Source organism: Prunus avium, chromosome 8 (genome assembly GCF_965620075.1).
Source record: "Prunus avium chromosome 8, drPruAviu1.hap1.1, whole genome shotgun sequence".
In the NCBI taxonomy this organism is placed as follows: Eukaryota; Viridiplantae; Streptophyta; class Magnoliopsida; order Rosales; family Rosaceae; genus Prunus; species Prunus avium.
Window position 1 is genome coordinate 37962991 of NC_142291.1, and position 12249 is coordinate 37975239.

General features: G+C 36.1%; 2 protein-coding genes across 2 annotated transcripts; one reads left to right on the forward strand and one right to left on the reverse strand.

The window, feature by feature from the left end:
* Positions 1 to 3216: 3216 nt before the first annotated feature.
* Positions 3217 to 4382, forward strand: LOC110757515 (LOB domain-containing protein 29-like). The gene is made up of 2 exons (XM_021959145.2): positions 3217 to 3537; positions 3662 to 4382. Exons 1-2 carry the CDS (start codon positions 3259 to 3261, stop codon positions 4100 to 4102), a joined length of 720 nt encoding a protein of 239 aa, XP_021814837.2. The 5' UTR covers positions 3217 to 3258; the 3' UTR covers positions 4103 to 4382.
* Positions 4383 to 9926: 5544 nt separating this feature from the next.
* On the reverse strand, positions 9927 to 11322 carry LBD16 (lateral organ boundaries-domain 16). Its single transcript, XM_021959144.2, has 2 exons — positions 10735 to 11322; positions 9927 to 10507 (listed from the first exon to the last, which is right to left on the reverse strand). The coding sequence occupies exons 1-2, from the start codon at positions 11035 to 11037 to the stop codon at positions 10178 to 10180; spliced, it is 633 nt and encodes a 210-aa protein (XP_021814836.1). The 5' UTR covers positions 11038 to 11322; the 3' UTR covers positions 9927 to 10177.
* Positions 11323 to 12249: the final 927 nt, after the last annotated feature.

A 12249-nucleotide genomic window follows, 5' to 3' on the forward strand; every position in this document is an offset into this window, starting at 1 on the left:
AGAGCAGACTCTGTTGGGAGAGGTCCCCGCTTTGCGCCTGATCGTATCTCGATGGATTTAGTCTCCGCAGTCACGCGGGGATGTCAACTTGCACCTAATCGTCTCCTCCTCCTTCCATCTAGGTTAAAATTAATGATAAAACAAGTCGTTTCAAACGCACCTTTATGAATGTTCTGTTTCTCTCCCACCCCCAACCCCAGCCGCACCCACGCCACTCCCCGAGCCTTACTTGTTGTGACCCAACGCCCTCTCTCTCTCTCTCTCTCTCTCTCTCTCTCTCTCTCTCTCTCTCTCTCTCTCTCTCTCTCAGTTTACCCATTTTTTATACGATTGGTTTTCTAAATAGAAGATCATCTCATAACCTAATAATGGGTGCAATATTTATTTTAAAAAATGGTTCCAATAAATAAAGTACTTGCATGCATTTAGATTTTCACAATTATTATTAAGGGGTAGAAAAAGGAAAAGGGAAAAGACACAAGAAACTGTGAGCAATGCCCGAACCCACATAATGTATGGCTTTAGCATCACATGAAACATATATGCAATTAGGGTTCTCTCTATTTCTTTAATTATCCCTAAAAGTTTGTGGACAAAGTTTAGACAGATGTGTACACAATTGGTGTCCTCCTTTATAGATTAGTTGAATTCCTTCTATATACATCAAAGTCGAAAAGCAATTATTTTGATTAATATTATCCCCTCTTAATTTGTATGCCTTCTTGTCCCCAACATTCCTCTGCCTTTTCATTTCCCTGCCCAAGTGGCCAACAAATACACATTACTCAAAGTCATTCCTCCTTTGCGGTAATGGCTGCCAATGAGGTCCATGGCACCTGCTCAAACCCCTCCTGATGACAGGTGCCATTTGCAATTCATACTCCATTTGGATTTGGGATTATAATTCAGAGTTTTGCTTTAACGTTCTTTTTCAAATCTCACACTACTTTACACGGATGAGTTTCACAATATCATGAATCTCATCTCATCACTTAAGAAAGTTGAAAAACTTTAACGTATAGTAGATCACAAAGATTGTGGGTTAGTACTAGTGTGAAGGACCACATATGCACAAACTCTTAGCCATAGAAGCAAACAGAAAATTGGGATTAATTAGCTATTTAGCGGCTGTTTTTATTTGCATTTCTGCTCATATAAATGATAGAAGCAAGCAGAAAAAATAGGAGCTGGAAAGAAGAATAGATCTCGCAATATCTTACACGACCCGTTAACACGACATGAATTCACACGAAAAAATCAGTATTTGAGTCAAGCCTAATGAGTCGGGTTGAAAACAGGTGGACTCGTTAGTCACCCGTTAGCTTAACGGGTCGTGTCAGTTAATCTGTTAAGAGAAAGGGCAATTTTGTTATTTACATTCTAAATCCCTAAAATCCTAGTGCATGGTCTTCGTCTCTATCGCTGCTTCACTCACGCACAAATATCCCTTGTTTCACAAAAATCCGAGTCGAATGGGAGCTGGCTTTGTTCTCGTATAATAATAATAATAATAATAATAATAATAATAATAAGAGATGCCTTTGTGAGATCAGTAGCCACCTCCGACGATGACGAAGATTTGGGGTTGGATGTCTGGTTTTGCAGCAGCCAGATCTGAAGGGGACACCGCCTTTTGGTCTAGTATCGCGTCAAGATTTGCAGAACTTTGTGTTGACAGAGTCACACCTTGGGCACTTCAAGGTATGCTGGTTTGGATGGTGATGCGGCCTCCGCTCAGCCCACTGAATGAATCACTTTTATTTCAATTACTAAATATAATGTATAATTCGGATGGTGTTTGTTTTATTTGTGGTGTTATTTTCATGTTGTTTTCTTGTGTCGCATGAATGCTTGTTGTGTTTGCTTCCTTTTCCTGTGTTGGAGCTTTCCAGTAATGAAGTTTCATCTTTCTCGACCAAAAAAAAAGGGAGAGTTTGGGGTGGTTTTGTCTGGGTTTGTTTTTTTTTTTTTTTTTTTTCTTCATCTTTTTTCAATTTTTTTGTCGTTTTTTATTCTTAATGGGTCAAACGGGTAGTGTCTAGTTATTCCCCCATTAAGTTAACGAGTTGACACGAACAAGACCCGCATGCTAGGTGGGGGTATTTATTTAATTAAGTTAGGGTGTCATTATTAAGTTTTGGGGTGTGGGGCTAAGCGCACGTCTACATGTTTGTAGCTGTGGGTGACAAACCAAAAGTGATTAAGATTATATAAGATTACTGAATTATTAATACACTGTGTTGCTCAGACAAACCCTGACTCCATAACTTAAACAAAGCAAAGAAGAGAAAGGGAAAGGAGCAGAAAAATCCTCTCTCTCACTCTCTCTTCGTAATGTTTCTGCTTCCCTGGGCACCAAGCGTTGCATTCCAGTGTCATTATCTCTTGTTTCATTCATATTTCGAATATGCTTTTTAATTTTTAGTTTTCTTTATCTTCCACGAACCAATTTGGTATTGTATATGCCCAATGAATCCAAATAATCACATTGGCACATTCCACCAAATATGTTTTAACATTCAATTAAATTGATCACGCGCTTATTGGATCTGATTAAAAATGTTCTTCCTTCGATTTGTGGAACTCCATACCAATTAACTATTGAAATACTTTTGTCTCCCATTTCTATAATTTGAAGGGTCCAGCAGTTCCCCAACCTGGGTTTTGATTACTTAATCAATTCTCTTATCCACCTAATTAAATAGTTAGTGATGTGAGCTTGTCTAATGACCGCAATTTTGTCGGGAACCCTAGCACAATCCAAATTTTACCATTCAATTCCATCTTTTTTGTGTAATTATTTAGGGCTAATTATGCTACATTTGTTGCAAGTATATGAACACTAGATGCTTTGCAGAGAGGTTTAAAATTAAATATTGGTTTTATTTGATAATTAATGTGGCTCTACATGTATTACTAACCAACTACATATACAAAGAATGAAGCTAAAATTGATAGAAATGGGGTTGGTTTGGGGCATAGCTCTTTTTGTCGTATAAGGATGTAGAATGGAATCTAATATGAGAATGGGAGTATAGAAATTTGAGATGGAAGGTAAAGGGAAAAAAATAATGAAGTATGTTCCCCATTAAGGGGACCTAATGCAATTCATTAATGATTATTTTATAATCAACTCCACTCTTCCTCTTGTGTTTATAAACACGGTGGTGATAATGCTGAGCACAAATTAAGCTAACAGAGCAAAAATCACCAACAAAAAACAAAAAACCCTCCCAATTAAAAAAGATCATCAAAACCATGGCTGGTTCTGGTTCTCCTTGTGGAGCCTGCAAGTTCTTGAGAAGAAAATGTGTGAGAGGGTGTATTTTTGCGCCTTATTTCTGCCATGAACAGGGAGCTACCCATTTTTCTGCCATCCACAAGGTTTTTGGCGCAAGCAATGTGTCGAAGCTTTTAGCTCACCTTCCGTTGAGCGATCGATGCGAAGCCGCAGTGACGATATCATATGAAGCTCAAGCCAGGCTTCAAGATCCCATATATGGCTGTGTTTCACATATTTTTGCTCTCCATCAACAGGTTAATCATTTAGTACCCTTTGACCTTGAACTTGTGGAAAACTATATAAAACCTAATTGAGTTTCTGTTCAGATTGTATGTTGAAGTAACTGATGAGTATATGCTTTTGGTTTGAACTTTTCAGGTGGTCAACTTACAAGCACAGTTAGCTTTCCTCAAGGATCAAGCAGCCCAAAGCTTTGTCAATGGCTCTGCTGTAGCAAACCCTAATGAGAAATTTTATGGGAAACTTCCTTCTCACACAGAGGAAGCTCAAAGTTGGTTTCATGAGTTAGAAAATTCATCCAACTCCATGCCACAATTCAATTCAACCCACATCAATAATTCTGGAACTACATCATACTATGAGAATGGAATTATGAATTCAAATAACTCTGTTAATGGGAGTTATGAAAATTCAGTGAATATCCCAGAAGAAAATGTCTCATATGGCAGCTTCGAAGAGGGCACTTCTCATTCCATGTCTTCTTTTGGCATGCAAACAAATTACAACAGGCAATGGGGTTTTCAGGATGCTGATGAGCTTCAATCAGTGGCTTTCAGCTACATTCACCAGCATTCATGAGGTGACGTACGGCCCGTTGATGAGTATATTGGTGCAAGCATTCTATATATCATCAGTTATTCAGTTTGGAATTTCAGCTCTGCATAATTAGAAACATGCGCTTTAAAATTTGTTGCTGATAGTTAAGCTGGGGATTATATTGAACCCTAGAAATATGTTAATACAAGTGGAAACCCTACCTATTATATATGTTTAAGCTAGTGTAATTTTTTATGTTAGTAGAAGAATAATAGTTTCATTTCTCTGAGTCTCTGACAGGACTGGATAGATCTCATGATATCCTGATTGAGCTATCTTTCTTTGTTTATTGGACCTAATGTAGACCTAGATTTTTGACCTAGCAGTTTGCTTTGTCAATACCCCTTCATATATAAACCTAGTTTGTTGCATTTCAAAAATTAACTATCTTGTGAGGTGCAATTTTATATTCTATTGTTTAATTTGATCTGATCACCTACTGGACAAATCTAATGGCCAGAGCTAACTAAACTAGAGAAAATTCTCTCTCTCTCTCTCTCTCTCTCCCCAATAGAATTGCTTAAACAATGAGATCAAATAGGAATGTAACGGTCGAAGATTTACTAGGTGCAACTAGCTGCACGTAGCTGCACCTAGCTAGCTCAATTCTCTACTCACACTGAATGTGAGGCTCCATCTCCAGCTGATAAACTCCTTGTTTTTTATCTGTATTTTCCTTTTCCTTCTGAAAACTATCTAAGCAAAATGGATGTGGAAGAAGTTAATAATGACTGCAATATCGTCTCATATTTTGGAGTATTATAATTAGAATGAGGGAGGTACCTCAAATTTAGAAATGCCCCTGATCCCAATGGAATCAAAAGTCTTTCTTTTCTTGTGTATATATGTCATTGGAACTTGATGAAAGCTAGGAAACCCAACTCTGGTCTTGACTATCTCCTTTTTCAAAATCTTGTCTTTCCCAAATTTTGTTCCATGATTTCTTGAAAAACATGCAAATATATATATCTGAATACCACATATATATTATTCTCTATCTGTAAGGGAGAAGCTAGAACTTGAATCTTTCCAGTGTAGTAGAATGCTTTCAACATCTTATTTATCTGATTCTTGATATGCTCTTTCTAGTTTTCTCCAAATCAAGATTAATTAGTCTGAAAAATGAATCTTCATCTTACTTTTAGCTCAAATTTCAACTAGAATATATGGCTCTCTCTCTCTCTACTTGTTAGCAGCAATATGTTGCACTGTTGAAACCCTAGCTATCTTCTAATACGCCCGTTGTATATATCAATTTTGTTATATTAATACCTATAGAAATGTTGATCAAATTAACAAAGTAAGAAATGTGATTGCTAATTATGAGATATGAATTGTGAAGTGTATATATTTTATGTTACCCGTACTTTGAGGTATATCTTTTATCATATCAAACGTAGTGGTGAGAAGTCCACTACCCCCAAGTTTCAGGGGTTACAAAACTCTGTTTGATGTATAATCCTTCCATGGAAAGGGGAAGTGGTTTTCTACTATGAATTTCTTCCTCAATGAAACCCCCAGAAGGATTTTTTACAAGATAGATTAATTACTATACGTATATACTTTCAAGGCATGCATTATTCATAATTTCAGACAATTGCTTTAGGTATTAATAGCCAATATTTTTCAGCCAGACTAGGTATTATATTAAGGGTACCCAATTTCTTAATTTTGACTTGTATTATATATGAACCTCATGTACTTGTAGGCTAGCTTGGGGTTTTGGCTAGCTAGCTGAAAATATAGTGTTGCTCAGTTATTAACTAATTAACGAAGATTAGCGATGCATATTACGATTTACTAATTTTTAGTTTGGCTGAAAACTACTTGGATCAAAAGCCAGAACGCATTAATATGCATGGCTATGAGTGTTGTGTTGTGTACATTGTTCATACAATTAGATTAACTTGTGTGAAACGGGAATAAGATTATTTTGCTATTCCCATCCAATCACAGACTGGCACGTGATGCATGGCATGCCGTAATTATTCAGGGATAGCAAAACAGGCTATCCTCATTTCACACAAGTGTTTCTCACATAGAATTCCCTAACAATGACAACTTTTTTGCCCTTCAAGAAGGAAAAAAATAATATTTTAAAAAAGGGGGGTAAAATTGGGTCTTGCTTCCTCAGTTAAAACTCCCTATTCAATTGGATCAAAATCCTTAGTAGACCCAACCCAGGAAGGTTGCACCATATGGTCCATAAGCAAAGTAGCAATGAAAGCCCATTCAAGGCATCTCACCCATTAAGAAAAAATAAAATTAAATTAAAATTAAAACGAGGCAAATTAGTGGCTAAAATAGACAAAATCTTATGGTTGTTGGAGAAGGACCAATCGAATTGTAGCTGGTTTTTTAAGGCTAAAAAAGAGAATGTCCAATAATACATCATTCATGTTACAACAAAATTATTGCCAAACTACCCACAAAACAAAAATAATAATAACTAATTTGAAAAAAAATGAACACATTGATTGATTCATTTCTTTACAATGAGAAGACAAAATCATCCACATTGCAACTTTAGAGTGAAGTATACAAAAGTACACTTGAAAAGTTAAAAACCCCTCCAAAGGAAAAAAAAAAAACACAAAGCACACAACAAGAAGAAGATTGGCCATTTACGCACAAGACGCAGCAGCACAAAGCTCAATGATCTAATTTAAATCATGCAGCGGCCAAACTTTCTTTTCTTCTTCATCATCTTCTTCTTTTCCATCTTTTTCCTTGTCGTAAAACTGCACTAGTGTCAATAATGCAAATTTTTTTGTTTTTTTAAAGTAGAAACGGCACGAACTTGTTGCAAAGAGACAATTACACAGGGCCCCACCTTACATCGGATGGCTTACATTCCACGTGTGTGTGTGTGTGTGTGCAACTGTAGTCAACAGTCAAACTTTTGGTATGTTTTTTAAACCCCAGAGGCATGCTTTTCTTTAGCTTAGTTCACAAGTTCAAGTTTCAACCTTCCAACTTTCTTTATCATTTTTTCCCTTACTCGATTTCATTTTTTATTGCACCCAAAATTATATGCTCTCTCATTTCCCATCTCTATATTTTAGGCTTCAACAAAACTACCTTTAAGAACTATTGGTTACAAATTTTTAAAAAATAGAAACTCATGTCATGTCATTATGTCTAGATTTGATTATGACTAGTAAGCGCTTTGTTCTGGGCGACGCTTGTGCCACAATATTGATCTTTTTTCGGCTAACAACAACAATGTTAATGGTAGTTATGTCGATGCTAATGATGGTTGTTGAGCCATCATAATATATATTTTTGTTTCTTTATAAAATGTATTTTAGGAATTATAAGGGGTCGTGATAAAGTTTTCCAAATTTAAATCAAACCTTAGTATGTGGGAAGGCATTTGTCAAGATTCAAACTCATATTATAGCTAGCATGTCCTCTTCATTTCTTCTCCTTTTAAGAAGAAAACTATGGCAAGGAAGAGAGAGACCACACTACTTTTTGAAGCTCTTAGTTTTCTTCTCCTCTATTTTCTACCAAAGTTCAAATTCTTCTTGTCTTCTTTTTTGGTTCTCAGTTCACCTTTTTGCAAAAGCTTTGTCGATTTGAAGTACTCAAATTCAATGATCGTTCATCACCCAAATATTTTATTAATAATTGTTTCTGGAATAATTACTTTTTTTAAAAAAGTTGAACTTATGGAGTGGAGAGGGTCGATGTGTGCATATGTTCTACAGGTGCATTTTCTATAATTTATATATATATTTATTTTCAACAGTGCATGCAATTGTTTGTTTTGGTGGACACAAAGCATTTGTTTAATGCCAAAGAGGCAGAGACAAAGTATGAAAGTGGTTACAGGCCGCTTGACTGGACTGGCTGCGAATTTAGTTTCTACGCCACAGTTATGGGCCCGAAGAAATTATAATCCATTATTTTATCCAGTTAACTGTGGCCTCACAGCCATTATTTATTTAATTTCCATGAACCCTAATTTTTTAAAAATATCTTGTGACCTTATTTCTTTTTTGGTTGAAAACATCTGAAAGGCTAATTGGATGTATAGATTCTTGGTCAAATGTCAAATAGCGTTGCGGATCGGATCACTGTATAGTATCTACTTTGTTGGACATTAACGGATGGAGGGATTCGAATTTGCGATCTCTTTTAACATTAAAAAGAAAAATATCACTCGACTATAAATTAATGTTGGTAGGATCATTTTTAGCCTGATGATAAGATGGCCATCTATCTTTTTCATAGATGGGAAAGGTTAGGCTAGTTTCGATTAAAGATTAATATGTCTTAATTTGCTTACAAATAATTATAAGGTTTGGAGAACCAAACACTTTGCCTAATTGGTTTGACAAATTAAAGTTGCCGAGGTGCTAACTAATGATGCAGTTCTGTGCATTCAATCAAGGGGACACTTTGTCTATATATAAGAATACAAAATCATAGGTATGATAATATTTAAATTAGATTAGGGTACTAATGTTAGGTGAACTTATTAGAACAAAAACCTCAAGCTAGCAAGTGGGACCATTAACTACTCACATCAAGGCTAAAGCGTGTGTTTAGCCTTTAACTACAATCATACCATTCACTTGATCTTCCCCTAATCAATCACAATGTCAAACCCTAGCTCCTAGGGGATGTATACTAATAGCATCTCCAAGAGTAACATTAAACTTTTTAAATTAAAATTTGTTGACTTATGTGGCAATTTGAAAAGGTTTATTTGCTACTTGAATAATTTTTGCTCCAACAGACTCTTCAATTCAATTAATGCAATATCATGTAAAAGAATGAAAAATATGAAAACATGTGAAAAATGTCTTGCATTTATTATCTGAAAAGAAAAAATGCATGTTTTTAACATTTTTGAGGTAGGTTTTGTTTTTCCAAAGTAAAATTAAATGATTTGAAGAGCCGAAGTTAACTTACCAGTCCTGAAGAGAGAGAGAGAGAGAGAGAGAGAGAGAGAGAGGTTGCATCTTTGATGACTGAGTTTGACAAGGCTGTTAGAGAGATTTTTTATATGATGTAACTCACCTATTTGAGCATCCAAAAGTGGTTGAAGAGGTTAATGGAGATGCTCAAAGAGTCCATTATCATCTACATTGAGAGAAAGCTCCTAAATTTGTATTTGATAGATTTAGTGTTTTTTCAAATATAAGCAATATTAGGGAAGAAGGAATTCGAATACAGGACCTCGGGTGCATCTATTTAGCAACATGATAGATAAGCTACATGAGTGTAGTTATTTATTTAATTTTCCTAATTAGAAATGAATAATACTATCAAGGAGATGGACCAATTATCTTGATTGAGAAGGAAACGATTAAACTAATCTTGGGATTTCCGGGAATATTGAAGGTGTAGATGTCTCATATGCCTTTGCATGCCATTGCAAATATCATATAGAATAGAATAGATATTAGACACCATTTGTAACTAGGGGCACCATTAGGTTCAAATTTAAACACATGTTTAATTTTTATTTCTGCAAGTGTACTTGAACCTTAGCTAAACCCATGGAAAATAGATTAAGATATTTAAATTGTAGAGTGCTCAAACGTATCATCATTTGTATTTAACGGAGGAGGGGAAGACAATTAATATAGTTGAACTTTTGTGTTGAAGGTAGCATCAAATGCCCTATCACTGAAGTTATAAGCCAGGCCAAACGTACCATTGTTGAATTTGATAAGGAAAGATGCAATTAACAATTCAGGATGACTCGGATTTCAAGATTTTTCTTCAATAAGGTCAATGTTGTGTATTCTAATAAGTCACTCAATAAAGACTACATTATCTGAGTAAGATTAAAGTTGAATATTTCAATTAGCCAAGTAATTTATGCACCTGAAGTACTAATAATTTTAGTATACAGCAGAGAGAGAGAGAGAGAGAGAGAGAGAGAGAGAGGTCTATTGTAGATTTTATGACTTAAGGTGCTAATTTCTTGTTCTTCAAACAAAAAGACAAGCTCAGTATATACATCTTTGGGCATAGCACATCTGAAAGACCAGTCATATGACTCATAATCTTGAAAAAGAAACATGATGACAGATTGATTCAGTTTCTCATCATTCTGAGGGCCAGTGCCTGAAGCTCCCCCAAGTCACCATTGTATGGTCTCTTCTTAGAACAGGCTTGGTATGAGAAGTCATCTCTGCTGCTTTGTATCTCCTGCATATTCATAGCAATATCACTGCAGTTGTGGTCAATGGATTCAAGCGAGCTCTGAGGTGAAATAGGATTCATGTAACTTGGATAATTTGGAAAGTTTGTGACTCCATTCACATTCCCTGGCCACTGAGTGCTCTCTATGTTCCTTGAATCAGCAAGGCTCTGGTGAGCCAGTTGAGCCTTTACTTGCATCAATTGTGCTTGCAAACATGCCACCTATGAGTGATAAATACTAATTGTTAGACCATGATATGAAAAGGGTTGGCTTAATGCAACCAAAAAACGAAAGGGTTTGCTTAATTCATCCAAAATACAAAAGGGTTTGCTTAATGCAACCAAAAAAACAAAAGGGTTTGCTTAATTCATCAAAAACACAAATTCAACCAAAAAAGAAAAGGGTTAAGCTTAATTGGCAGAAAAATTGAGACTTTTTTGGTAAGTACCTGTTGTTGCAGGGCAAAAATGTGAGCCACACATCCATAAACAGGATCTCTGATTCTTGCTTGAGCTTCATAGGCAATTGTGACAACAGCTTCACAACGATCATGAACAGGGACATGCAACAACAACTTGGACACATTGCTAGCACCAAACACTTTGTGAATGGCAGCAAATCGAGCAGGCCCTTGCTCAGAGCAAAAATAAGGTGCAAAGATACAGTCAGAGGCACACTTTCTCCTCAGAAATTTGCATGCCCCACAAGGAGAGCCAGTGCCAGAGCCATTACTGCCAGCCCCAGAAGCCATTTTTGGGTTTGGTAGAGAATAAGAGAGTGAGTGATTGAGTGAAAATTGGGAGAGAGAGAGAGAGAGAGAGAGAGAGAGAGAGGGGTTAAAATATTTTTAGGCACACGAGCACACTAGGAAATGGTGCACATAGAGAGAGATATATGACTTTGGGGTTAATGGGGTTGGGTTGAAGGAGGAAAGTGGGGCATTGAGAAACATAAAAGGGGGGGTCTTATAAAAAATGTGAACGGGGGACAAGGAAGGTCTGTGTGTTGGGTTCTAAGGGGACATTTCTTAATGGTTTTTGTAATCTGATGGGGCTACTTTCTTTAAGGCTTTCAACTTACTCTCATACAATTTTTTTCCTTTCTTTTATCTTTCAATGGTTAAGAGTTTGATTAACATTTTTTTTATGTGAAGTTTGATTTTGTTGGTTTGAATATGTTTACATTTTCCGCCGAACGCCGCACCTGGGAACTGCTGCAATTTGTCGCCTTGTGGCATACCTGCTGGTATTTTTCTACCGACAATTACTAATGATTCAGTTACCCTGAGCAATATAGATGAGAAAAATGCTTATAATATGGTATGAGGAGGAGGTATAATTTATTAAACTATAAATTATTAATTTGCTACACAATAATCATGCTTAATTCCATTAAACAAGTTGAATACTTCAAACTTTTGGGAAGCCTGGTGGAGAAAAACTGGTCCTGCTTTGGTTTCGTTTTTTGTTGCAGTTTGCTTGAGGTTTTGGAAATTGGGTTTTGTCAGATGAGATGAGATCAGAAAAATGATGAAGGGACTGGTGCTCTCTTGGAGCTGAAGGTTTCATTGAGCTTTTTCAAGTGTAGAAGATGATTATGGAGTTTGTGCAGTTTGTGTTTTTCTCGTGCGTTATGCATGCCACCATTTATCACATCAGACAAAAGAGAAGCCAACTCAAAAGTCTTAAAGTGGTTTAATATAACGCTATCGTTTTCTCCATACATCTATCACAAATTAAATGCACATTTGTTTGCTTGCTTCACTCAATTTACTGGCCTCAACCACAACCACAGGTACTGCAAAGCAGTATTTCATTTTCTGGACCTTATTTACTTATACCAAACAAGAAACTTCTGTGTCAGTTGCTAACCAAAACTCCGTGTAATAAGTTGGTTTTCTAGTATTCAATGGACTTGTAGCTTAAGTGTTCGAATCCCTCCTCATCTAATGTCCTTATAAAAA